Below are 27,015 nucleotides of genomic sequence, written 5' to 3'. Positions count from 1 at the left end.
CCCACCACCACGCAGGATGATGAAGGGCCCAGTGCAAGTGGGATTACCAGACCTGTGCACGGGACACAGGCACAGGGGGCTAGGATCAGTGGCCCAGGGGGGGTGACCCAAGGAGGGATGCTGCTGCCCAGGAGATCATTGCTGAAGTCCTGAGAGCATACCACCATTCCCAGGACAGGATGGGCCAGATCCTGGCCATGTTGGAGGAGAAGCAGACACTGCAGGTAGCACACCACTATGAGGCCATGGAGCAATGGAAACAGCTCAATACTACCATGGCCTCCATGGCACGGGTACTGCAGCGCCAGACCAACATACAGCCTGAATCCTCCGCCCACCTGCAAGACCCTTCCACTAGCCAGGACTCTGCCCTGCCATCTACATCTGCAGCAGCTAGTGGACTGGTGGCAATGCCAGAGAACTCACAGGACACCAGCACCCCTTCCCCTGCAGCCCAGGTTCCCCCTCGCAAACGCCTCAGACCCAGACATCGCAGTGAAACACCAGCCAAGACCAAGCCCACCACCAGGAAGTGACTCTGCCCTGAACTGTCTCTCTTGTGTGCCACTGAGCTATCTTGTTGACATACCACTGCCATTTCACCATCTTCCAAAGGCACCATGGACTATGCCACTGTGCTACCAACAGCTGTAGAAATGTACCTGAGTATATTGTTCACCATGTGCCAACTCCCTTCTACTGTCCCATTACTCATGTATGTTTTCTCATCAAATAAATACACTTATACACACAAAATATCTGTCCTTATTTAATATAAACAATCAAATGTTAATGTGTATGTATTAGCCAGTTTCCATCATAATGCCGCTTTCATTGCAGGAGGGGGGTCTAACAGACTGTAGTGTTTGAAGTACGTCACACTGTATATTCCATTGCTGTAACAAACATCTGTTTCTTCATTCATAAAGTTGACACATCACTGGTAAGGGACACCACAGGATTTAGTACATAAGTCACCCTGAAACAATGCAGTAAACCCATTTGCATAATAGAAAATGTACCTGAGAGTCACTGGAACTATAGCCAGATTAGCTGGGTTCTGGAGTTGATGTCTTCCCCCTCGTCTTCTCCATCACTCTCATCCATCCTCTGAGGTGGCAGGGGTGGTTGGACAGCATCCTCCTCTTCTAGAAGTGGGTTAGCTTTCCTCACAGCCAGGTTGTGCAGTATGCAGCAGGCCACCACTATCTGACACACCTTATCAGGGAAATAGCACAGAGATCCTCCAGAGAGATGCAGGGAACAAAATATTGCCTTCAGGAGTCCTATGGTCCGCTCAATCACCCTTCTAGTGCGACCATGTGCCTCATTATAATGGATTTCTGCATCTGTCCTGGGATTTCTCACAGGTGTCAGGAGCCATTGCATGTTGGGTAGCCAGAATCCCCTGGAAAAGTGGGTGAAAGAAGGTTAAAACACACACTTTCTACTTGCATACAGCCTGCCTGGCAGGTATGTAACTAATGCAGTGTCATACACACTCATCTATGAGTCAAGCTCTGTCCCCCTGTAGTTGTCCCATCATGTGTGGCACACTGCTGTATCTCAGGACAAAGGAATCATGGACTGATCCTGGGTACCTTGCACTGACATGAGAAATGGACTGATCAGCAGAACACACCAATTGGGCATTCATGGAGTGAAAGTTTTTACGATTTCTGAACACCTGTTCATTTACTCTTGGGGGTATGAGGGCTATGTGGGTACCATCAATGGCACCTATCACATGGGGATATTTGCAAAAGCATAGAATCCTGATTTGATGGTAGTGAGATCAGCCCTTTGGGGAAACTGTCATAACTTTGCAGCTGTTGCACGAATGAATTCAAAAAATTAGACAGGATATGGCTGAACACTGGCTGAGATACACCAGCTGCCTTGCCCACTGTCACTTTGGCCAAAAACATGTAGCACAAATAATACCTGAACAGTTGTAGTTATTGCATGGGGATTCCTATTAGCTGGCATCAGAACAAACTCTATTTGTGCACATAGTTCCAGGATTGTGGCTTGATTCAGGCAGTAATTGATGATGATGTGACGTTCCTCCATGGTGGACAGATCTACCAGGGGTCTGTAAACAAATGGGGCCCTCCTTTGCCACATGGGTCTGTACCTATTGGGGAGGAAGAGAGAGAAACATTGAGTTGGGACATACACTTCCATAACAAGGGTCCACTAGTCATGTTGTACATGCGACACAATTGTCCCTCACACAGACACAAAGAACGTGGTAATCCTGTCAGGGTAATGTGTGGTGAGGTGTGTATGTTTTATTGCATCACAGTGTAGGCACACTTCCCACCATTATTCTATGAGGAGGATCAGTAATCAGAACAGTACTCGACAAAGGGGAGAGGGAATGGAGCCATGGACTAGGACCCCGGCCAGAATATGAAGGCGTGGTGGATGCAAAATGGCAGCCCCCTGCCGTACAGGTAGTGTAGTGTAGGAAGTGACCTCATTCCGCTGGCGTTAGTCGTCATGGCGGTAGGTGGTGGTCGCCGCCGTGCACCTGATCATTGAATAACATCGTTGTCAATGGGGAAGCAGGGCCAATCATGATCACTGCCGGCGGTGACAGTGCACACCGCAGCGGTATACACTGCCATTTTGCCATGCCCTTGCCACTTGACTCCTGCACCGCGAGTAGGGAAGAACTCCAGTGCGTGTGCTGCTGTGTCCTGAATTTGGTCCTTGAGATGGCACGTACTACAGGGGAACGGGCCCCGACTTCAACACGGAGGAGCAGGAGAAGTTGATGAATGGGATCCTACCCCTGTATGCAACGCTGTATGGGCGACTAGAAGCCCAGGTGAGTTTCTATTTGTCCTCCTTGAATGTGGGTTTATGTGGCGGATGCTTGTAGGCGTTTTGTTGGCTGTGTGAATGCTTACCCATAGTGTGTGTGGCAGTTTTTGGCTTGGCTATTGGCTATATGTATGTCTCCATGGGCTATGTCAGGTTGAACTGGCATGGCATGGGGCACCCACACTGACATCTGTTTCTTTACTCTGTGTGTCCCATGCAGGTCAGCGCCCATCAGAAGAAAGGATTGTGGCAAGCCATCGCTAAGGAAGTGCAGACCCTGGGGGTCTACAACCGGTGGAGCACTCACTGCAGGAAGTGGTGGGTGGACCTGAGGCGCTGGGCCCGGAAGATCAGAGAGGCCCAGCTGGGGACGGCCTCCCAACGAAGGAGGGGTGCCCGTCGGACCCTGACCCCCCTAATGGCCCACATTCTGGTGGTAGCCTATCCAGATTTGGATGGGCGCTTGAAGGCAGCACAGCAGCCACAAGGGGGTGAGTACCAAAACTGTTGTGTTGCTACTATGATGAGTGGAGGTAGGTGCTATGGGGTGCATGCATTGTAGTACCAGGCCCATAGACAGGTGTGTCCCTGCAGTCCTGCCCCCCTCTATGTCCGTGGGGTAGTGTCCTTAGGTGGATATGGCTGGGAATGTAGGCCTGTGAGGGGTCCCCTGTTTGGGCTATTGGTTTTAAGTTAGCCTCATGGATTAGCAGATTTGTTGTCTTGGCATCGTTTCTCATTGTTTCCCATTCCAAAATGTAGCATAGAAGAGGGCCAGGATGGTAATGTGGTGTACTGTGGAATCATGCCTACCAGTCAGGGGCACATTCATATCATATATTGTGTCTGCTGAAGGTTAATGCCTGAGATGGGTGGGAGTGTATGTGTCCCAATATGTATATTTTTCCTGTAATTGACATACTTATTTCTTCTTTTGCCCCACCCTGTGCTCTTGTGTCCTTGTGTGCTTTAGCATTATCTGGCAAGGGAGCTGAGGCACCAGAGAGTGGGGATGCTGCACAGAACCCAGGAGGCAGAGTCCACTGACTCCAAGGGGACCAGTGGGTTGTAGGGCGAGGGGAGTACCACAGGGGAGGCAACTACCACTGGAGGCAGTGACTTCGACACCTCCTCCGATGGCAGCTCCCTGGTGGTGGCGGACCCCACTGGGCCCACCCATTATTTTTCATCTTCCGCCATGCCCCATTCTATCACCGCCCTCCCAGTAGCTCCCCACCCAGTTGCCCATGCCCACTCACCCAGGACGGTGGGCGTCTCCTTTGCCCCAGGCACCTCTTCTCCTGCCCCAGTCAGCCCCGTTGCCCTCACTGAGGAGGCTATTGACCTCCTGAGAAACATCTCTGTAGGTCAGACAACCATTGAGAATGCCATCCAGGGGGCTGGCATCTGAGATGCAGCAATGGATTCCTGGAAGGCATTCACAGTACCATGTCTGGGCTACAGAGATCGTTTCAGGCTCTGGCCTCATTTTTGACGGCAGCCAGTGTCCCTGGTCTTGCCGTCCGCTCTCCCACCACCTCTACCCCTTCAAGGAGCCCACTTCCTTCACCCATCCCAAGCACACATACAGATAGTCATGCACTCAAATCAACAAACAAGAAGCACACAGAGATTACACATGCACCACACGTCGCACATCACATGCAGGCACACACCCAACATACCAAAGCAGACACATCCACCTCCCCCACTGTGTCCACCCCCACTCCTCCAAGAACACAGAAATGCTCACACTCATCCACTCCACACACATCCACCAAATATGAGCATACTAAACAGGCACCTGCATCCAAGTCCAGCACACCTACACCTCATACCACCACTCCCTTAACCTCCACTCCCAAACCTGTCTCCAATCCCCTCCAGCTGCACCTAGAAAGCTTTTTCTCTCCCGTGTTGACCTGTTTGAATGCACTGGCCCACCCGTCTTGTCCCTAAAAGTTCCCTTGGCCTCCACAAGCCCTCTCCTTCCTCTTCAAAGTCCTCCCCAGTCCGCCCTACCCATTCCCATTCCACCTCCAGTACCTATGCCCAAGACTCCCCCTTCCAAACCTGAGTCCCCGCCACCTCCTGCCCCTGAGGTGCCTGGTTGTCCCATTGATGCACCTTCTCAGTGCAGGATTTTTTTCATCGTGGGAGTCAAGTGTGGGCTATATTTGCCCTTCCATGACATGAATATGGACTGGTCTATGGCCTTGTTTGGACATTTATTATTATTTCTTAAAAATAACTTTTAGTGCCCAGCAGACCTGTTGGTGCTATATTGACCCATTGTGCAGCGTTTCACTGTGGGGGTGTGGTGTGCACAGGTGTGTATATTGGTGCTGGTATTTGTTGGCTTGTGTCTGGTATGTACATTTTGTTATGGTATGTATGGCTTGGGGTGGTCGGAGGGGATGGGTGTGCGTTGCGGTGTTAGTGTAATTGTGCACTTTCCTCCCATGTGTGCTAGCCTGCGGTACTTACTGTCATTGCCTTTGTCGGCGGTCACGGTCCTGGAGAAATATGGCAAGGAGAAGCACTGGCATTATTTCCAACTCTCGCACCATATCGGCGCCGGCGTTTTCTGTGTGCCTCCAGTGGGTGTTTCCCCTTATATGGGTCGTTTCCGCCAAGCTTTGCGTGGCGGTGGTTCTCGCCCCAGAACTGATGGAGGTGTGGTGTTTAATTATATGGTGGGCGGGTAGAGCCTTTCCGCCGGGCTGAGGATGGCCTCCACCATCGTCGGGAGTAGGCCACGTGCTGGGGTTTACAAACTTGAGCATGCTGTGGGATGCAGTTAATACACACGGGTCCAAATTAGCATTTAACCAACCCTGGCATGAAAGCAGACATGAGAATGTCATTAGCACTGGAATAATCCATCAGAGGGCAAGAGCATCCAATTTGACAGTATGTGCAGCGTTACAAGTGAGAAACAGTTCCTGCATACATGCCAGAACTCATGATTTTGGTGGCAGACTCCCAATTTTTATATGGAAAAAACATTATTTTACTTTCACTACGTTAAACACGTTCCCCCGCCAGACAATGCAAATTAATGTATAAAAGCGAAAACTCATGGTTTTGGTGGCAGACTCCCAATTTTTATATGAAAAAAACATGTTATTTTACTTTCACTACGTTAAACATCTCCATACAATACAAATTGATGTGGGACTTCATATCTCTCAACTTTTTTCTTTAAATCTCCCTCGTAAGGGTTCCCAAATGTGGGTATGTAGCGTGGAGGCTTTGTCGCATTGTGGTTAGCAGCAGTGATTTAAGTGGTCTGGTACTGTCCGGTACGGAGTACTGCCACTTTTTTATTTGGAAAGGGAGAGTACCTGCACTTCTCAAGAAAACGTAATACTTTTAATTGGAGAGTACCGACACTTCTCAGAAACAAGCAGGTACTCCGATACAGAGTACCTGCACTTTTATTTTTCCATTTCAAGCACTGGTTAGCAGTCCAAGTCAATAGCTTGCGCATGTGAATTCTCCAAACGCTTTAGAGTTCATTCATGTGCTCTTTCACCTCAGTCAGTTATCTGCATGAGATATGTCTCCCCTTTTAGCAGGTGGAGCCACGGCAATACAATCTGCAGGAGAATTGTTCCTTTCCCGCGCCTGGAGCAGTGGTCATTTAAACCCATTAGTTCCCGCAACGCACCGCTCAGCCAAACGAGCTGGTGCCAGTGATCTGACGTAAGCGTGTCCTTCTCCTTTAGGGTCACCAGGTGGCGCTGCAGCGAAATGGGGCCCAGACACAGGCTCTACTCTTGCCGACGGGTGTCCTTGGCGAAGGGCAATGGAAGCATCCAATGGAAAGTCTTCTCGGCTTTACACTCGGTAGTGAGGGCAGCCTAAACCGGAACTCTGGTTCAAGGAGCGTATCTGCGCAGGATAGGGGGGACAGGTAGGTGGAGGACTTGGGGTGGGTTGCACATGCCTTGCACGAGCACGAGCTGGGTAATGACAGAGGATTACATACTGATGTACATGGAGTATGACACGATAGCACCAATTGTCCTGTAGTAGAGCGCGTGCAAGTCGTGTTTTTTGTTTTCCTGCATTTTTATATAGCGCGAACTTTCCCCGAAGGAATTGGAGCGCTTTACATGCGCACGGGCTGCATTACACAAGGACACATTCAATGATTTGCCCACATTCACAGAATGTTGAGCCGATCCGAGATGCGTACCTGGTTACTTAGTTCCAAAGTCAGCATCTCTGGCAGTTAAGCCACATCCTTTCGCCCTCTGCCTCTTTTGGTAGAAAACGGGAATGGATTGGTAATCTGAATTGCATTGAGCGAAGGATACTTTGGAAGGTGAAATATGGACAAAAATATTAGAACATATAAGCATTATGTATGAAAAGGGCAATTTTTCTTATTCTTAAATGTATTTAGCCCACACGCGCTTCCCTGCAGTCATCCACATACCCTTTTATTCACCTCCTCTTCTCATTGCTTACTCGCTTACTGTGTCCCGCATAGACCTCCTAGGGTCTATGCGCGACAGTCTGGTCCAGTTCTGAGTTTTCCTCTGTATTCTGTAGTCTTGATTTTATAGTGGGATAAACAGTACTAAAAGTCACAGAATAAAAGCAGAACCCTAGATTAAATGAGCTTCTCACGCGTGAACCTGAAAAACTGGTGACGAAAATGCCTTAGCATTGGTCAGCGCCGATAGCGGCTGGATCTGCGTTTGCGACCTCTGTGACCACAGAGCAAAATTTTCTTAATGCTATGCGTTAGTAGCTCACCAATTCCTTTTTTGATGCATGACACTCCCGGTCTGGATAAGCTACACTTGCAAAGCAACTGGGAAACTTCATAGCTCCTGTCTCTACCGCCAGGTTTTCCGTTAGTGTTAATTTTTTTTTGTATTCTATGACTTAAAATTGTATTTTTTTAAGTTTTGAAAGCATAACATTGACGTCACTGGAAACAAACTGGCACAAAACTTTACTCCATGTCATTGCAGATACTTGCATTTAATTATATGGAAAAGGTTCATCAACTGAAAGCTTGAGCCAGATGCCTTCCTCTGGATCAGTTCGAGGTCTGTATGGACCCTCGAGCCCAGAATGAGCCAAGCTTTCATTTGGCTTCTGCCTGCCACCCATTGTCTAACCTCATGCACAAAGGATAAAAGACAAAGCATTGACGTTTTGATGTAAAAAAAAAAAAACAGCAAAGTAGATACTTATCTTATGCTGGTATTGCACAGTGTGAAACCAGAATCCTGGAACCAATCCTAACCAAAATGTGTACTGTGGTAAATATTTTATTTCAGTGAACCTCCCCTTTCATTATTATCATATGTGAGAGCACCTTGAAATACCTGAGTTCACGACGTGCCCTCTTCACAAACCTCTTATGTTTGATTTAATTTAATATGTTTTAAAGGTATTCAATCTATGATAAAAATGTAGCCTACATTTAGGGTATATATGACAATGACTTGCCTCTTATTCACCAGTGGCGTCGTCATGCCGAGAGGCTGGGGATGTTTCTATATTCATGTTTTTAAATGATCAAATCACCTTTAATTAATTCCTTGAAATGCAGTGATATAAACTGGTGTGTTAAAATAAAACACTTCCACGTGATAAAGACTGCCCTTTAGAATTTTGACGAGACTCATTTTTTACATGTTTGTTGCATGATTTACATGCACAGATTCTTAGAGCTAAGTGTAATCTTGTGAGCGTTCTCTATTTTTCACCTTTTGAGTAACTGTAAAATAATGTGTTGGAAGTTCTAGAATGAATGGACAGACCATTAAAAAAATTAGATAATAGTTTTAGATGGTCATGACTTCAATGGTAATAGCAGGAATGACCTTTTGATCAATGCCCTCAGAAAAGAAGTGCAACATATCTTCAATTAATACCATCAAGGCAGTATTTGAACATGGAATGTTTAGACCCTGAAATATCACAATACGTAATCCTTCAAACTCAGCACTACCCTCATTGTTCTGCAAGAGTTTAATTAACTTCTAATACAGCCAGCAGTTGGAATTTCACTTTACTCCACCACACTGCTTCTATTTGCAGTCTCACTAATATCACGAGGAAGTGCGGCTAGTCTTCCTTAACACTCCACATCATCATCATCATCATTGCTCCACTGCAGCCATAAATAAATATATATACTATTATCTTGTGAAGGGTAGGAATTAACGTTCTCTATCATCCATCCCTGAGTCACTTTAGAATCCTGTTGTGATGGTTCCAGGGCGAGTCAGTTAGAACTGGCTGGGCTCGGGATACCGTATTGTTCAACTGTTGTTTATTGCTGGAGCATTTTCATACTTTACAGAAATCGATGCTCACGGAGATCAACGGACCTTTTGACCCAGCAATAGAGTGTGGTAAACCCAATTAAACAAAAGCCCAATACTTTTTAACATTATGACCCATTTTGCCATACAAGGACAGCTCCAGTTAGATATAAGGTTAGGATATTTATTAAAATCTGAAGATTAAAGTCATATAGGTTATTCTCAATATGAAATTATTATAGATATGCATTATCACCAGGTGTTGCCCAGGGGGTTGAAAGAAACTTAGTAGAACTAACATTAACAAACTAAACATTACAATTGCCAAAATACTAACAAAATCAATTGAAGCAAATGTAATAAGCGTTGCTCAGTCTGGGCATACATTAATGGATGGTCAGTTTTCATTAAATGAGGGGATAACCCTCCCATGGCCAAATCGTGGACTAGCATGTGTTTGGATAAACACATGCTGTCAAAACAATAGGGGAGAAAAAGAATTTGAAAAAAGAAAAAACCTGGGGCAGCCAGGTTCTAAGGCGAACAAAAAAAAAGGAAAAAGTTTCAGCATGTCAGGAGCTCAATTAAGAGTCACCTGATGGGGCTTAGGAAAATTCTAAGTCTCAGTGCGACTTCTCAAAGGACATGGGCAACGTAGAGAAGAATATACCTCTCCAGTGGTTCAACTTACAAGCATTCTCCTTGAGCAAAAGTTCTGTTTTATAAGGCATCTGGTGAACTGCAGCCTCTCCTCTGCCTCTGAAGCTGAATGCATCTGAGTCTGAATCTGACCAAAGTCCAAAATGCAATGCAATATCAAAGTTCCTAAAACAATTTGATTAGTCAAGGGAATCAGTCCACTTTACGTTAGAGGGACATCATCCAATAATAATCGATCACATGACTCCAAACTGCAACATGTGCGTTCATTCCCAGGATTGTCCTGAGAACATCTTCCATCCATGTGACTCCATGCAGGTTTAAAACAATTGTATACAATGTTAATCCATGTTCCGCACTGTTCTGCTTTCAGGGCCAATATAATACACATTTTCTGTGTTAAAACAATAGAGTTTATTGCCAAAAGACTGAGCTCATGGGAGCAAAATCTAAAAGAAGACTTCACGTTATGAAAAAATAAGTCAACATTTCTAACACAATCACAAAATGCAAGCTCTGCAGGCCTTACTTAAGCAGGCACAAAAATAATGACATTATAATCAAATCATACGTTTTAGGATTAATAATATTTCAGTAACATGCAAATCATATTCAATTTAAATGCGCACAGTCTTAATGCAAATCAATAGATATTTTGCACACATATTTCAAATCAATATTCACTTGAAACTCAACATCGTTTCAATATATTCTATTAGTCTAAATACTATGTTACATTTTAATACCACATTAATCCTACTAACTTTTAATTTGATGCAAATACCACCTAAGTCGAACTCTACATTATAAAAAGGCACATTCATAAAAGTGTCAATGCAACTTTCTATGTTTTAAACTGTGAGTGCTCTGAGTCTAATAAGGAATATACTGTCACATTCTTATGTGACACCACCCAATTTCAAGCTCTTTCATTACTGATAAACTATCTACTATCAAGTCGATGTCCTGGACTTTACTTCACAAAACCTGACCTTTGCCTCGCCTTCACCTGTTAATTTGTTGGCACGCACACATCTAATTATGAGATGCCATTGGTTTCTTTACACCTCTCTCCCACTTTTATCTACTTACTTTTTCTCTTCATGACACCCCTAGTCCATACTACTTTTTTACCTCTCTCGATCTTTCATTGTGCCATCGTCTGTTTCTCTTGCTCTCTCTCTTATGCGTCTTCCATTTAGCTGCAGTCCTCCTAACTGTCATACCATCTTATGTCTCGGGATTTGTCATTACCTCCCATTCTCTTTTTTTTATCACTCCTCCTCCTTACCTCGCTTCTTCTTCCATGCCTTATTCCTTTGTCCCACTCCATTGGTACTTCTGCCTCTTTTACTGTCTCTCTTACTGTCACGCCTCCTCAGCTCTTTCTGTCTCCAGTCCTCATTCTCTTCCTTCCCTCGCCACAGTCTTAACAGAAATACCGCTCTGCTCTTGGGGGATGTCTCACTCTGTTACTCACTTCACATTCCCTTATCCCTGCTCATCTGTCGACCAGATGATGAGCAGCTATCCTTTGAAGTGGAAGATTTGTTCCTGTTGCCCTCTGCGAGGGGGGTGCCCTGCTCTCGCTCCTTGAAGCCCAGTCTGAGCCTGCTGCAATGGCTCTAAATTCATGTTGCAGTTCCAAACCTGTAAATTAAAGATCTTTTTGGTGCCAACAAACAGAGGAAACAATCAGTAAAGAGTCCATCGACTAGTCAGGAAATTCATTCTGTCCCAGAACGTGAAATTTTATTACAAAACTGCAGCGTTTCTCACAACCTATGACTTCTTGCCATGTTTGTTCAAAATCGCTGCAGACTGAGCTGGGCATAGAGCACAGGGTTATTCTTTAACCAGGCACACAAGACCGTGTCAGAAGTTCTGGGAACAAGCTCTGTAGACCAGGGACGTCAGCGACTCCACCCCACAGGTGTCACATTGGCTCTAGGAGCAGGCTGCCAGCTGATTGTAAAGACTCGTTTGGTCGAAAGTCTGATTTGTCACCTTTGGCTAACTGAACCATCCAGGAGCCTTTCAGAGTTCATACAGCTTTAAGCTTAAAAGAAAGCACAGAGCAACACGTTGTTGCCAGATTGAAATCCAACAACACGCCTTAAAAAGGCTGCATAACTACATGATGTAAAATTGGTAGGCTGTAGAAATCGCTAAAAAGTGGTAGCCAACCACTGAAATCTGTAGGGCTGGCAAGTATTTAGATTTTTAGCATGGTTCTCGTCCTTTTTCTGTGCTAGATACAGCTGGAATTTTGGCTGTGCGCATTGCGAAGAAAGTCATTGAGCATGTATTTTCTTTATGATATAGAAGTTTATTGTGGTATAGACGTTCCAGCAGAACTGGAGGTGTACAGTATGGGCATGGAGAAAAGAGAAGCTGAACAGGCGCTGAATTTGTGTTGGCTCAGATAGCCCTTGACGAAGGCAGTGTTTGAACAGACCAACAACACTCTTGCTCATGAGGCTGAACTGAGCCCTACGTACTTGTAAGTGCGTCAAAGTCCTAGCCTGACTACCATAGAGATGTAGTGCCTAAATTTGAGGGGGGAAGTGACCTTCAGAATGGTTCACGTCCCTAAAGCTCACACATCAGATGGTTAGGTAAAAGATAAACATTGCCCTGTGGTGCTTTTGAGATGATTGTCTATTTTGAGTAGAGGTGGAGGCCTTAGCTTTGATGAGCCAAAACACAAACAGTACAGCCACATGAAGTGGACTGTGATGAGTAAGTTTGGGATGATTACTGGTCAATACCAACGGAGATTTAGGAAACTATAAAGAATTCCCATGAGGCCTGGGTAGACTTTGTTGATTCCTCATTATAGTTACCAGAGGACTTGGTGAAAGGCAGTGAGGGTGTTAACATAAGAGCTATTCAAGTTGATCTTGAAGGAGCCCGTTCTAGTTGACGGCAAGCCCACGAAGCTTGGAGTGATAGGGAGGGAGGCTTGACAAGTGGGACAGCCCCAGAGTATCTAAGAAACAGGAGTGGGAAGGGTGGTTCAGGCCCCAGCAAAGAAGTAAACTGGTGACTCTAAAGGACTACACAGCACAGTCTATCTAGACAAACTTGGAAGAACCAGAAGAGATTCTGTCTGCCATGGAGACACAAGCCTTAGTACCCCGATAGGAACTCTGAAGATTGGAAGTTGAGAATTGTGCCTGCCTGCACAAGGTGAAGACTCTGTTCCACTTCCTTCCTCTAGACCAGAGGTCTTCAAACTGGGGGGCGGACCCCCTAGGGGGGCCTCAAGTGATCTTGGGGGGCACCAAACTCTGGGCAAAAGAAATATTATACAGATAACATGCCTTTGTTTTAAGCACAAGCATGTTATTGCAGTTTTAAAAAGGTAACAGTACTTAACTGCAATGTTTAAATAGGTTTAGACATATTTAAACATTGGCATCTTTCTAAAATAATTGTGAAAAATTCTGAGGGGGGGCTCAATGATTTTTATTTTTCAACTGGGGGGGGCACGGCATTAAAAGGTTTGAAGACCACTGCTCTAGACTGACTGAAGGCAACAGGCAGCTGGAAGCTGTGCTGTCTGACTGGAGGGGCCTCCAATGGCCATCTGTGAGTGCTGCTCAGAAACGTTTATTAATTGTCCATGCAGAAAGGAGAAGCCATGTGAAATCAAACTGTTACTTTAATATGCTAACATTTTTACTTAGACTGTGAACCAGTTGTCATTTTGACCTTATTTTATTCTAAAATAATGTCTGAAACAGTATTGCTTTGTTTAGGTTTAGGAAAACAATCCCAGAAAAATATGCTCAGTGTTAAGGGAACTGGATTACTGTTCTTTGTTTTATATTCTTACGTTGTGGAAAGTTAAACTCTAATCAGAATATGTGCAGAGTTTTGGTTTGTAAGGTGTATTCTATAAGCAGTAGTACAATACCATCATGCATTTACCAATGTGCAAAACACATAATAAGCACCTTTTGAAATTGCACACATGAGTTACTCCGCAAACGAGCACAATTCAGTAAAACTGAAGTCCTTTCAATGGTGCTGTTATAGTGCACTAAACGTATTCTTATAGATATTGTTTTCAAAATTAATTTGTAATAGATTCAACAGGTGCCTCCTTAAAGGATGCAGTATGTTGCACTCTATATTGCCTTTGTCAGAACTGCGTGTCACTTTTCTTATAAAATGTGTAGCATTACGCAACCAAAGCAAGGCAGTAACTTCCCTGTTCGTGGAGTGAAACCAAATTTTGGCCCTTTATTAAACAAATTAACTTGAGTGGTGGCTTTACCCTTTGGCAATGCATATGAGGTTATGTCTGCAGTGAAAAGAAGGGGAGCGTTCCGTTTTGTAACATGCGCAAAACAAATATGCTGTCAAGTAAAAGGAAGCCATGTGGACAAAAATTTGAGTTAGTCGCATGAGTGGTAGCCTTACACTTTTTTAAAGACTGTGCTACTGCCTACTTAAAGACAAGTACACGTCATGAGCGAGCAGTGAAGTGGAAAGGCAATCAAGTTTGGCAATCTGAAGAGGAACTACAGTCTTTAAAAGGCCTAGATGCCACCTACTTAGTATGCTCACAGTTTTGCATTATTTTTGCCTAGAATATCTCACCCCAGGCCCCTGATTTGTACCCGACAGGCACCCGAAGGAAGGGGGGGCACCAATCAGATGAGCCCTGGCCTGGTATGGTTCAGACCATAGTAAGACTATCAGCCTGATCCCACGACTACGAGAGATGAAGAGTTTAGTAAGTTGTTTCCTTGGCAGCACATGAACTAATTGGCCCCACTAGTGTTAACCATTCTGTCCTCACCTCTGGCAAGTGCCCTACTTTTTCTTAGAACCCAGTAATCCTTGCTCTTTTTAGTTTATGTGAGAAGGCTTTCTCCTGTTTTAGAAATTCCTCCCAGACATCTTCTACTTCATTATTAGTTTAGAATGGCATTCCAGGGTGAAAAAGAGACCAAGTGGTAAAATGAGACTTAACTATTTTCATTGCTTCAGCTAGGGCAGCAATATGAGCAGCAGCCTGCTGCACTTTGCCAAATGACCTCAAGGTCTGCAGTGACACTGAAAAGGGTAGATCGGGGAAAGGAAGAGACTCAAGTGGTTTAGGAGTACAATAGAGACAGGGGAGAGGAAGACGTGGGGTAGGAGCCAGTAGCAGAGGAGGAAAGAAGACCCACAAGTCAGAAAATAATACGAACATGGGAAAAAGAATAATCTAATCGAGTTTCTAGCACTTTTGGCAAGAGAGCATAGTTAATCAAACCTGAGGAGCTGCCTGCTTCAATTGACTCCAGGTCATCATAGATACAAACGCATGCTCTCTGTGTGTCTTCAAGAGCTGAAGAAGGCCCAAACTGGAGATGAGAAGGGTTACCAGGGCAGGAGGAAGGAATTGGTGGTGTTGGGGAACATTGGAGCCTAGCAATAGGGAAAGGTGAGAAAAGAACCAGCATCAGGGAAAGGAAAAAGGCACACATAATGGCAAAAAATACATATATGGGGCAAATGGACAGATTGAGCTGCATCCCTTAGAAATGGGCTTCTAGCAGCAGAACACAGTTAATCTATCCTGAGGTGCAGTCCGCTACAACTTTTCCAGATGATGTCGAAATCAACAGTAGCACAGACACATGCTCTCTCATAATGTGGCCAGGTGCTAAAGAAGGCTTGCACGGGGGCTGAGAAGGGGATAACATAGTAGAGAAGAGGAGCTTGAGATTTGGGGGAGGGGTACAGTTGAGCCTGTTTCGGGAGAAACATGGGGAAGAACCACCAGCAGGAAACATGAGCTAACACAAGCATATCTCTGCATTAGATTGAAACAATAAAATATTAGTAAATGTTTTTAGTACCCATCCAGAATAAAGCAGCATCTATCAGGCTTTCATTTTTTTCTATTTTGCAGATATTAGTTTTACCTAGTCTGAGTATTTTCTGTAGCTCTTTTGCTAACATTTATTCTACTCTTTTTGGAAGGTGTAATGTAATATTTTCAGTATTCCTACTTCTTTAATCATATTCATAACAAACAGAGAGATCCTCTTTGGTGAAGTGAAGACCTTTAACTTTTCAGATATATTTTTGCAGCGTTATCCCCAAACTTTGTATGTAAGTCCCTAGTATAGTGTACCATGTGTGCCCAGGGCCTGTAAATCAAATGCTACTAGTGGTCCTGTAGCACAGATTCTTCCACCTACAGGAGTAGCCCTGTAAACATCTCCGACCTGCCACTGCAGTGTCTGTGTGTGCAGTTTTAAACCATCAGTTCGACCTAGCAACTGCACCTGCTTGCCAGGCCCATACCTTGCCTTTTACTACATGCAAGTCTCCCCTAAGGCCGAAGGCAGCCCCGTGGGCAGGGTGCTGGGCAGGGTGCTGTGTATTTAAAAGTTAGGACATGTACTGGTGTGTTTTACATGTCCTGATAGTAAAATAGCGCTAAATTCAGTTTTTACTATTGCAAGGCATCTCTCCCAAAGGGCAACATGGAAATAGCCTTGAAATATCTTTTTAAGTGTAATTCCCCAATGGAAGCAGATAGAGGCATGGAGTTTGAGGTCTCTAAACTCAAAATTTAAAAAAAAATATATCTTTTGGTGAAGTTGGTCTTTAAATTGTAAGTTTGAGAATGCCACTTTTAGAAAGTGGGCATTTTCTCACGTAACCATTCTGTGCCTGTCTCAGGAATACGCGTCTGAGTCAAGATGACAGTTGGGCTGTTAGCGAATTCACTCTAGACAGTCACACAAAGGGAGCTGAGGTGTGCCCTGCATATCCTGATGGGTCTTCCTGAGCTGGGGTGGTGGGGGGAGCTGTCACTTGCACCTGAGTAGGGCTGTGCTTGTCCTTATACAAAGCAGTCTCCAACCCCCTGGGAATGTGTCTGGAGCAAGGACAGGAAAGACAGGGTCCTGGGCACTGCAAAACCTTTTCTTTGAAGGTTGCCCACTTCAAAGACCGAAATGGGTATAAGTTCTGGACCTCTGACACCACAAAGTTCGAACACTTCTGGACTGAGAACATTCTGTCAGGAAGAAGAGCTGGATGCCGTAGAAGGGACTGCCACTCTGCCTGTTGCTTTTTTGTGCTGGCCTGCTGCTTCTGTCTTGGAAGTGAAAGGACTGGATTTTGCTTTCTGCATCCTGCTGTCCAAGCTTCTCCAAGGGCTTGAACAAAGCTTGCCTCCTGTTAAGTCTTAGGGACATCAAAACTTCATCTACCCCAGTGCCTGGGCTCTTCTGAGGAGAGTGCTGACTTTCTAATTGGTGCCAGCTCCAGTCTCTGACCTTTGGAAGTGTAAGCTGGTGATCTGAAGAAGAAAATTCATCCGCTGTGGCAGAAAAATTTACGCAGTGCCTGTCCCACGGCTGGAGAATTGACGCAGTGCAGAATCGACACCGCGCCTGTTTCCATCAACACAGCACATCTGGATTTTCCACGTATTGTCCCCGATATGTCAATTTGTCCTCAGCCCCCTGCAGCGCAGTAAGGAACTGAGGCTGCATGCCTGGAAAATGAACGCATCGCCTCTCTTGAAAGGAAAGAATTGATGCATCACGCTCCCTGCGCAATAAGAAACTGATGCATTGTTTTGCTTTTCGGCGCCTCACATCCCCTGTGGCCGCATTGTCTTTGTTTTTGACGCATGCCAGGTATTTTGTGCTAAAAAGAAACAAACATTGATTCCTATAGATTAAGACTCATTGACACCGTTCAAAAGTGATATTTTTACTTGTGTATGTTGGATTTTTGTTTTGTTCTTGTATTATTCAGATAAAAATATTGGCTATTTTTCTAAACTGGTGTGGAGTCCTTTCGTAGTGTTTTCACTGTGTTACAGTGTGTACAAATACTTTACAAATTGTCTCTGAGATACGCCTGAGAGCTTGTGCCAAGCTACCAAGGAGGTGAGATGGGTTATCTTTGCTGTGTAACTCACTCACCCTTTACCCTGACTAGAGTGAGGGTCCCTACTTGGACAGGGTGCAAACCACTGCCAACTAGAGACCTCATTTCTAACACTTTTCATTTGCCCTTTTACTCAGGAAAGTACACAGAGACCGTGTATGTGCTCTACCAACGCTTTAGTGAGACACAAAATATTATAAACATCAAATGGGTCCACAGTTGCAGCCACTCACACGTTACTCCTATCATCTTTCAAGTGTCCTTTTAAACCGTCCGTCCGTTCTGATAAATCTGGCATTCTAGTAGTATGTCATCAATCCTTTGATAGTAGAGTCCACTTATTAAGTCCCCTTTGACACCATAATGAAATAAGGGGCTGGCTTATCTGAATTGGGTCCAAAAAAACAGGAACCTAGGGCATCTTCCTGCTGTACTAAGTATGAGAGAAGTTCCTTCCCAGACTAACTGTTGTAAATAGGTCGCAGTCTACACTAGCCTCAAACTTCAGTGATATCATCAATAGCACTGAAAGTCTGGCTTCCTGATTCTGCAGTGTTTCCTGAGTGAAAACCCACACTGCGTTCACACAAACAGACTTGGGTTCAAATGCTCACTAGAAAAAAAATCTGAAATATGTCAAAAATGTACTTGTACTAAAGGAATACTATTACACTGTCCAGTATGTTTTAGATTCCCCTCTGCAAAGCGCTCCCAAAGTCAAATTATCCTGAATGGATGCCTCCCATCATGCTCTTAATAGACAACACTGCTACTATAACAACAAAACTAATAGACCCTTGCGTCACATGTCAAGATATAAAAAAAAATTATTTCTTTATAATTTCTCAATTATCTTCCTTGCATTTAGATGTATCTCATGGTACACATTGTTAGCCCACCTGGTCCTTAGTAAGTAAACTTACAAGGGGACGAGTATAGGTCAATGAACCTTTTGGATCGCATAGAATATCCTAATCATGTAGTGATCACTAGCATCAATCAGCATAACCAACCATTCATTTTTATTGACAAACGTCTAAAACCATCTATTCATGAATAACCACAACTCAGTAAAGAGTTAAAAAAATGTATTTCCCTATTGGTTACAATACTAAATCATTGAGTTAGACCAAACTTTAATCAATCAGCTCAGAATTAATTTATTAATGAATATCAATAACATGATCTAATCAAAACTTAAGAAATCATATGCTCGAATGTTTTAATGTAAGCCAATAAATGTATATGCACCATCAATAGCAGAGTTCAGCAATTAGTTTGTCAGTCTATTGTCACTGTCAACGACACCCCTAGGAAGCCTACCTAACCAAGATTGGCATTAGCATGTGGGACTTCATGCAAAACAATTTAGGAAAACATGAATTTTGAAAACATCTTTCTAAGTGAAAATCTATAAAACAGCGCATTTCGTACCTAGAAGAAAAGGCACAAGTTAGTAAGTCACATTTTCATAGCTACCTATCCACAGAATGGATCAGCAACAAAGTCAGTCTTCGTCTTCAGGTCATCAGTGGATCGGCAATACATCAGGCCCTCAGAGTATGAGCCCAATGACAGAATCTTGAACAGTGTCTCCTGACGTCATCAATTCTCCCCTCGCATCTGCCTAAATTCTCCCGCATCTGAAATCTTAGCCCCTTGTCATGATTTTTTATTAGTCTTCCAGTCCATCCCCCTAATACCCAAATTGGTCAGTCAGTCAGTAGATATGACTTTAACCTATAATATTAGTTTACCAAATCTATAAATTTTAATATTAGTCCTTTTACAAGACGCGGATTGGTTCACTATACGATGTCCTCATCTTCCGGCTTTTCAGGTATCGAAAATGTTGCATGTTCCTCTTCAGTCAGTGCTTCCATTGTTCAAGTCCTGCGAAAGTACATTTAGCCTACTCTACACATAATTGTATCAAATTGTCTTCATCTCCTGTCCGCCGGTACATTGCAGAAAAATCTAGCTAAGCAACTTTAACATCGGGTGGCTCAAGGACAGGTCATGCATCAGCTTCTCTACAGCTCGTTAGAAATTCAGCCCTTCTCATGAGGCCTGGAAAAAGGATAGGCCTTGGTCACGGCTAAGTTAACTCTATAAATCAATATAAGACATAGGTTATACATTTCAATATGACATATTACTACATTATTCTTATATATTTTCATTAATTCACACATCTTTAGTTTTCGCATAATTTCGTGTAAATGGCTGCCACTTCCCGTGGTCACAATTTCAAACGTGCACTTTATTTTCTCTACAATTAATTACTCTATGAGCTTTTCATTAATCATAAACACCATTAATAATTTTCTAATCGGCACAGTTGCTTCAGCAACATCAGCATATTGTAAAATATTATTAGCCTGTATTCCTGAATCCAGTTATCACGTGTTTGTCATACTAGTGTCTTACTTATACACATTCATATGTGTTGCCGTCTTTATTACGGATATTTATGAACCTCAAATATGTCCCTTTGACCAACAGTCCAAGATGGCGGCTGAATGCCTCTGTTTTTAAATCAATGTAATCACTTCCATTATGCTGTTTTCCTCTTTTAACTGGTGCAAGTCCAGCCTGATTAGTATGAGAGTTGCAAAAAAATATTGTTGCGATAAACAAACGCCTTATGAATATACAGCTGCTCCCAGGACTCCCATATTTTGATACTTGACTAGAACAATGACATTTGGCACGTTCTCAGCATTGGATGTTGCATTTGAAACCCAAGGTGGATCAGTGCTGTGTCTAAACCAATTTTAATTTTGTAACTAGGGCCGTCAAGAAGCTCGGGCAGATATCAGAGATGCATTAGATGCCAATATTACATGTGTAGGACCATTAAGAGTTAGCCTGAGTTAAGACGATGAGATTTTTATTAGACAGAGTAATCAGGCTGAACGCACGATCAAGCTCTTAGGTTGTTTGAAACTCCAGAGGCTGATGTAGCTGCTCGATTACCTCCACTAGATGCGCGCGTTTTTCTTTAGTCTCATATTCTACACTACTTGGTCAAAATCCTCAGCCATTACCATGAAGTACTAAATATAGACTGCTCTGAGTTTACGTGCGGGTAACCAAAGGGTGCACTGTCAGGTGCGCGTTAGTAATTTGACCGGATGAAGGACCGATCGTTAGCAGTTCGTTTGTTGTAAGACATAGAATTGGCAAGTTTTTGTGTTCGGTTCAAAAATTCACTTCCGGGACAAGCCGTACTTCGGGCGGCACACTCCTTTCTCATCTATGCAGCTGGGCATTTGCCTTTGGTGCCTCACAAAGGCTGAATACATGTCTGAAGGGTGGGTTCTTTTCAGTGGAAAAGGATATGCGGTCACATACCGCTGAACCTCTTAAGACGAGTACTTCCCTGCTTATTGCATGAATCATGGCCAGAAATCTGAGCTAATCTCTATAATTTCTCACGCAGTAATAGTCGTTAATGGACTATGCTAAAAAATTACTGGATTAATTTATCATTGTAAACAGTCCAACGGGTATCTTTTATGAATGCCCGTTCCAAAAAAAAATCGCTTTTAGAGCAGAACGAGTACTAATTTGCATACGGTTCTTCTGTGTCTAGTGTCATAAAAACTGAAACATTTCCTGGGATATGGGGCGGAGTTATTAATAATAGATGAGACTAATTCAGGCATTCTGTCCTTATGGTGTTTTTCGAATTCGCAATAAGGTCTCCAAAATTTTATACGAGGAAAGAGGGAGATGAAAAAAATATAAACGGGGGAATTTATTTTTCCCATTGAATTAAACTGAAGCAGAGACAATTTGAAGCAGGAAACAGTCAAAATAAACCCATTTTTTGGCTTAAAATCGGGAGTCTCCACCTGAATCGGGTCTATTGGCATACAGGGGTGTGGAATTTATTAAAATATCTACTTGTCCAGGGGACAGGTTGCTTCTCAAATCTACTTGTCCTGTAAAAAGATCTACTTGTCCCTTTGGTGCCATGTAGTGTGGCGACAAATTATGGCAGCAATTAATAGCCTCTCTGATTATGCCAGGGCTACTACCATAGTAGGGCTTGAATACTTGGAGTTTCAATCCCTACTGTAGCAATTTCCTTATTTTGCCACCTTTCTGCAGATCTGCATACTGGGGCTGGAGGAAGCAGTAAGCAATCGTAACAGGGCTGGAATGCCTTTGAGTCTGCAAACCTACTAACCTGCGTGTTTTAAAGATTTTTACCAGCTTCTCTCTAATATTTTCCCATAATAAGAAAGGTTGGACATTTACTCCTGACAATGGCAGAATTAAAACTTCTTCCAGGGTTGGGAAGAAAGTGGCTGGAGGGAAAATGAACTTGCAAATGCTCAATAGATTTTCACATGAGCAAATCTACACATCGTATTTACCCATGCTAAAATACAGTTCACAAATATTTTATAGGGGTACGACATATACCAAGGGTGCACTTTTGTGACTTTCTTTAAGAATTTGGGGCCATAAGTAGGTAGGTTCAGATTTGTGACCTGCAAATTGCGAGTCGCAAATCCGAATGTAGGAGGGTGTCCTTGACACCATCTGTGATTCGCAAGGGCTTCGCAAATGCCCACATCATGAATAATCATGAGGTGGGTCGCAATTTGCGACCCCCTCGCGAATGGTGGCCTGCTGGAGACACGTTCGCGGTCACAAAACAATCCTACATTGCACTGCGAGTTGCAATTAGGAAGGGAACACCCCTTACTAATTGCGAGTCGAAACCCGTTTTGTGATTCGGTAACCAGGTTACTGAATCGCAAAACTGGGTTTGTGCATCGCAATGTGCTTTTTGCACGTCGCAAACAGCAAAAGTCGCTGTTTGCGACATGCAAAAAGCTACCTACATGTGGGTCTTGGTCCCTAATTAGGTCTGGTGTTAACAAAGACATTTTGTTTTTATTAAACTTCTATTTCTCTCTCTTTCGGCTGGCTTTACTGTGAGTGATCGCATTCTGCTCTTCCACAAGGAGCATATTGGCACACAAAGTAGTTTTGTTCAGTGTCAGGAACTACAGTGGCAATCAGTGACGTAACGAAACTGGAGGGTGCCCCTTTGCAAAGAACATGGAGGAGCCCCCTCTCCAGACTCACTCAGGGCAGGTGCTGTGCTGAACGGGCCCCCTGGAGGGCGGCTGCGGGGCCTTTGTTATGCCGCTGGTGGCAACGTGTGCTTTAAGAGTTCAAAAACTTTTTGAGGGGGTTTTGCCAATGTTTGTTACAATGTTGAGGGCCTGGTAGCTCCCACAACAATAAAGTGTTACAAAAGCCATGTCAAAACAAGACACGCATTGATGAAACTAAAAGACTTATAAAAAAAATGTCAGATCAGTTGGCTTTGTCAGTGTTTGTTTATTTTCATGCTTCCCATAATCTTGTTGAAAATGGTTACACTGATTTTCCATTAGAAATATTTTTGGGAAATACTAGCATGCATCAACACATTTTACTAAATGACACTTCATTTGCATATAATCAGAGAGCATTCTGGGAGCATTATACTTAGCCTCTTAGCCTAAACTTTTCAAACATGTGTGTACACGTTTTTTTTTTTTTTGTACTGGAACCAACGTCAGTAGTGAAGTGTGACCTTAAAACATTTATTTACAGCACGCACCCTAATAATGAAGGCTTTGAAATAATGAACCATAAATACAAGTTGGAACAGCATTATCTTTTGGAAACAAAAGAGAGAGTTCCACTCTCTGTAAACAGGCAGCCAAAGGGTTTGTGCTGCAGGGGGTTGGGCCTACTTGTCCCAAGGACAAAGTAAACATAAAAACTTGTTGCCCTTGACCCCAAACAAGATGTCCCGGGCGTCGGGCGATAGGAATTCCACATCCCTGGCATATATGTAATCTTTGCTAGTATCGTTTCATTATTTTTACAGTGCTGCGGCGCGGCTATAGCTATGCATGTTCTTGTCTTTTTTTGTGGTAGGTGGCTCAGAGTACTCCTAGCAGAATGGATAAATCCTTCTGAACTTTTATCTTGGCATAGCCTGCCACCGTTCATTGATGCGTGCTTTAGGTATGTATCAGCCTCTTAGGTTAACTATTTTTTTTATGGAAATGTATTAATGCTTTTAGACATGTTTTCCTGTCTGAAGTATTTTTATAACTGCATTTTCTTGCATGAGTAAAATATGGCATTTGGCTGCTATCTTTTACTCGTGCTTTGCACAAAGAGTTTGGTGATTGTGTTCTTATAGGAGGAGTCTCACCAGCCCTACTTGGCGCGAGTCTGATACTATAATCTTCTATTGCAGTAGTGAACTTTGCTTAGAATTTGGTTGCTGGCCATCGATTGCATACTCCATGGATATGCAGTGTCCTTTTGTAGTGGCCGTCTTATAGTTACACCTTATCACTGTTGTGGAGTGAGATAAGTGATTTTGGGGTACAACGATGTGTACTCTGTGATATTTGTGTTCTGGTTTGTAGCAGTGCTCGTCTTGTACTTTTGAAATGCTGCAGTGTTTGGACTGTGTTTCTGTTGTATTGCTATTCGGGTGGCATGGATGCCAGCCTTCTATTTAGGTAGTATTTTCAGGCAAGTAGGGAGACTGGTGCTTGGTCCCCTTGCACCACATCAGGCAGGTGGTTTGCATGCCACATTGCAACCCAGGATGGTATAATGTGTTAATTTGGATGCTTCTGTGGTTGGTCACACGTCACATATCATCATTTACTCGTGACTGTATGTGTACTGTGGGCTTCTTGTCTTGTCATGCACCATTGTGAGTGATTGTTTACCACATGAGATTAGTTCAGTGTGCTTAATAGAGTGCTATTTTGACAGTGTACAACTCATGTTCTTTTCTGTACTTGTGCCTTGTAATGCACACTTGGGGTGCTTGTATGAGTGCAATGCCTGATTTGTGGTTCAGTCCGTTTTATTCTAGACTATCTTTGTAGCCTGGTGCCACATGACTTCTTGGTTGTTGTGTCTGGTGTACCCAGAATCTGTTAGTACTATCCAAGCCACAACTTTGATTATTTCTCTGCCTGGACTTTGCACATGTATTGCGGAGGGGGATGATCGCAGTTATTGTGATAGCCGCATTAAGTCTATGGGGCCTTCATACAAAATTGTTCTTACCATGTTGGGATACACTAGTTTTTTTGTTCTCCTGCTTCTTAATATTGTTCTTGTACACTGCCTGTTAAGATGACTGTTTGTGTATTTCACCTGTCTCACTATACGTTTCCATTATTGGCTTTAATACCTCTAATGGCTATATTGTGCATGTACATGTAGTCTGAGAGCCTCAATGTCTGAATGTAACTTGTTTTCTTACAGAAACCATGCTGCCTGTGGTGTGGGCCGTGGTCCGGACCTACGCCCCATACGTAACGTTCCCTGTGGCGTTTGTAGTTGGGGCTATTGGCTACCACCTAGAGTGGTTCATCCGCAAGGACATGCCGCTGCCCAAGGAAGAGAAGAGCATCCTGGAGCAGCGGGAGGATCGTAAGCTGCAGGAGACTACCGGCCAGGACCTTACACAAGTCCTCAGTCTGAAAGAGAAGTTGGAGTTCACACCCAAGGCCGTGCTGAATCGTAACCGCCCAGAGAAAAGCTGAAACCAGGATGCCTTATAGGAGGGCCAGGAAACTCTGGGGGTTAAGGTCGTTCTGGGAGGTTCTGCAGTCATTTGGCCTCTGAATGCCATGTTAGAATGTCCCAGAATCCTTTTGGGAGTGTGAACCATTTCAGAACCATTTCAGAACCTTTGAGAGGGTGTGATGCTTAAGGACGTTTCCAGATCGTCTGGCCGATGAGCGCCATTTTGGAATAACCTGAAATTGTTTTGGGAGTGGGTCCACTTTAGAAAGTCTCTGATTCCTAAGAGGAGTGCGGCCTTTGTGCTATGAGCATTGCCAGCAGCAGCCTGGATGTTTGACAGTACAAGATGGTACAAGAGCTTTCACGAACTTTGGTTATCATGCCTCTGTTTTTCCTTTGTACATATCCAACATCGATTCTTTTTCTCCTCCCCTCACAAGATTTCACACTCACTGCTGTCTACAGTGATTTGTATGTCAGCTTGGGCAGCGGTTGCGAGGAATACAGAGACCCTTCACTATGGTTTGCCAAAGAAATGTGTTGTGTTTTTATTCAATCATCATCCATACAACTGATACCAGAGAGGCAAAAGGCATGTGTTCTCTGTTAATGCCCTTTAAATTAGCGTGCTTTTTTTTCGTTCTACTCGCATTTAGACTTGTGGTGATATTTGCCCCAGGTAAGGTGAAAGAAATAGAAACCAAAATTAAATTAATTTACATGGCCTTTATGCTAGCAAAAAGGAGGATGGCCGTTGCGTGGAACGCTTCAGACACCCTTTCCACAGAGATGGATGTAAAGAAATAGGCAAACGCTGAACATTAAACGCTATTAAAAAAAAGAACAAAAAAAAACAGAAAAGGGGTGCACACTACGCCTGGGGCACTCCCCTGCAAGTAAAAACTGATGCATGCCCTGCTTGAACGACCAGCAAAGTTGAGAATGCTGACTAATTCTTCTGGAGAGGACAATACAGTAGTTAATGGAGAAGAAATAATGTACCGCAGTTTGAAACCCAGCGTGACAACTACTGATCAAAGATAGTAGGGGTAGGCCATTCAGACACAGAATCACTGGTCAAACACATAAACTACGAAAGGTCTAGGCAACAGTAAGGAAATGATTACTCACACCTAACCCATATGAATGCATCTATCTTCAGACACCAACTATGACACATCATACCTACTTGATAAACTGACAACATACACATTTAAGGCAACACTAGTGAAATGTAGCTCTTTATTATTACTAGAATAAGTTGTGCTGGACGTAATACAGTATTTCAGTTTCTCTATAGCTCACGAAATTGATTGCAAATTACAACATTAAGGCAACATGTAATGTCAATCCCGATAAAGAGCCATTTGGGGAAAAAAGGTTCTCTACCAATGAAAAGGAGGCGTCTCCAATGATCTTGAAGCTATGATATTTTTATGCTGCATAATTCAAAGTATTTTGTCTTAATAGACTTACTATTGGCTCAAACTACGGTCTCGGAGAAGAATTTGACAAATATGAGACTGTTCTTTCATTATTAGATCATCAAATCTTATGCAGATCTCCAGTCAGGCCCAAGCTTTGGAACCTCCTGCTAGCACGGTCTGCCCATGCACTGTACTTTTAGAAGAGCACTTAAAACTCAGATGTCCTGCTAATTTTATTTCTGTTCACTAGCATTTCTGTTATATCAGTGTGCTCTTCCAGGGCCAAAATGTTCTCGAGGACA

The 27,015-nt window shown here is 43.6% G+C and overlaps 1 protein-coding gene across 1 annotated transcript; it reads left to right on the top strand.

The window, feature by feature from the left end:
* Nucleotides 1–6,635: 6,635 nt before the first annotated feature.
* Nucleotides 6,636–25,822, top strand: SMIM12 (small integral membrane protein 12). The gene is made up of 2 exons (XM_069223787.1): nucleotides 6,636–6,751; nucleotides 25,023–25,822. The coding sequence occupies exon 2, from the start codon at nucleotides 25,028–25,030 to the stop codon at nucleotides 25,301–25,303; it is 276 nt and encodes a 91-aa protein (XP_069079888.1). The 5' UTR covers nucleotides 6,636–6,751; nucleotides 25,023–25,027; the 3' UTR covers nucleotides 25,304–25,822.
* The last annotated feature ends 1,193 nt before the right edge of the window (nucleotides 25,823–27,015 follow it).

This window comes from Pleurodeles waltl, chromosome 3_1 (genome assembly GCF_031143425.1).
Source record: "Pleurodeles waltl isolate 20211129_DDA chromosome 3_1, aPleWal1.hap1.20221129, whole genome shotgun sequence".
NCBI lineage: Eukaryota > Metazoa > Chordata > Amphibia > Caudata > Salamandridae > Pleurodeles > Pleurodeles waltl.
This window is presented reverse-complemented; position numbering and strand designations above follow the sequence as displayed.

What these genes read in the sequence shown, in the direction of transcription:
- SMIM12 (XM_069223787.1), top strand. Translation starts at nt 25,028, where the DNA reads ATGCTGCCTGTGGTGTGGGCCGTGGTCCGGACCTACGCCCCATACGTA.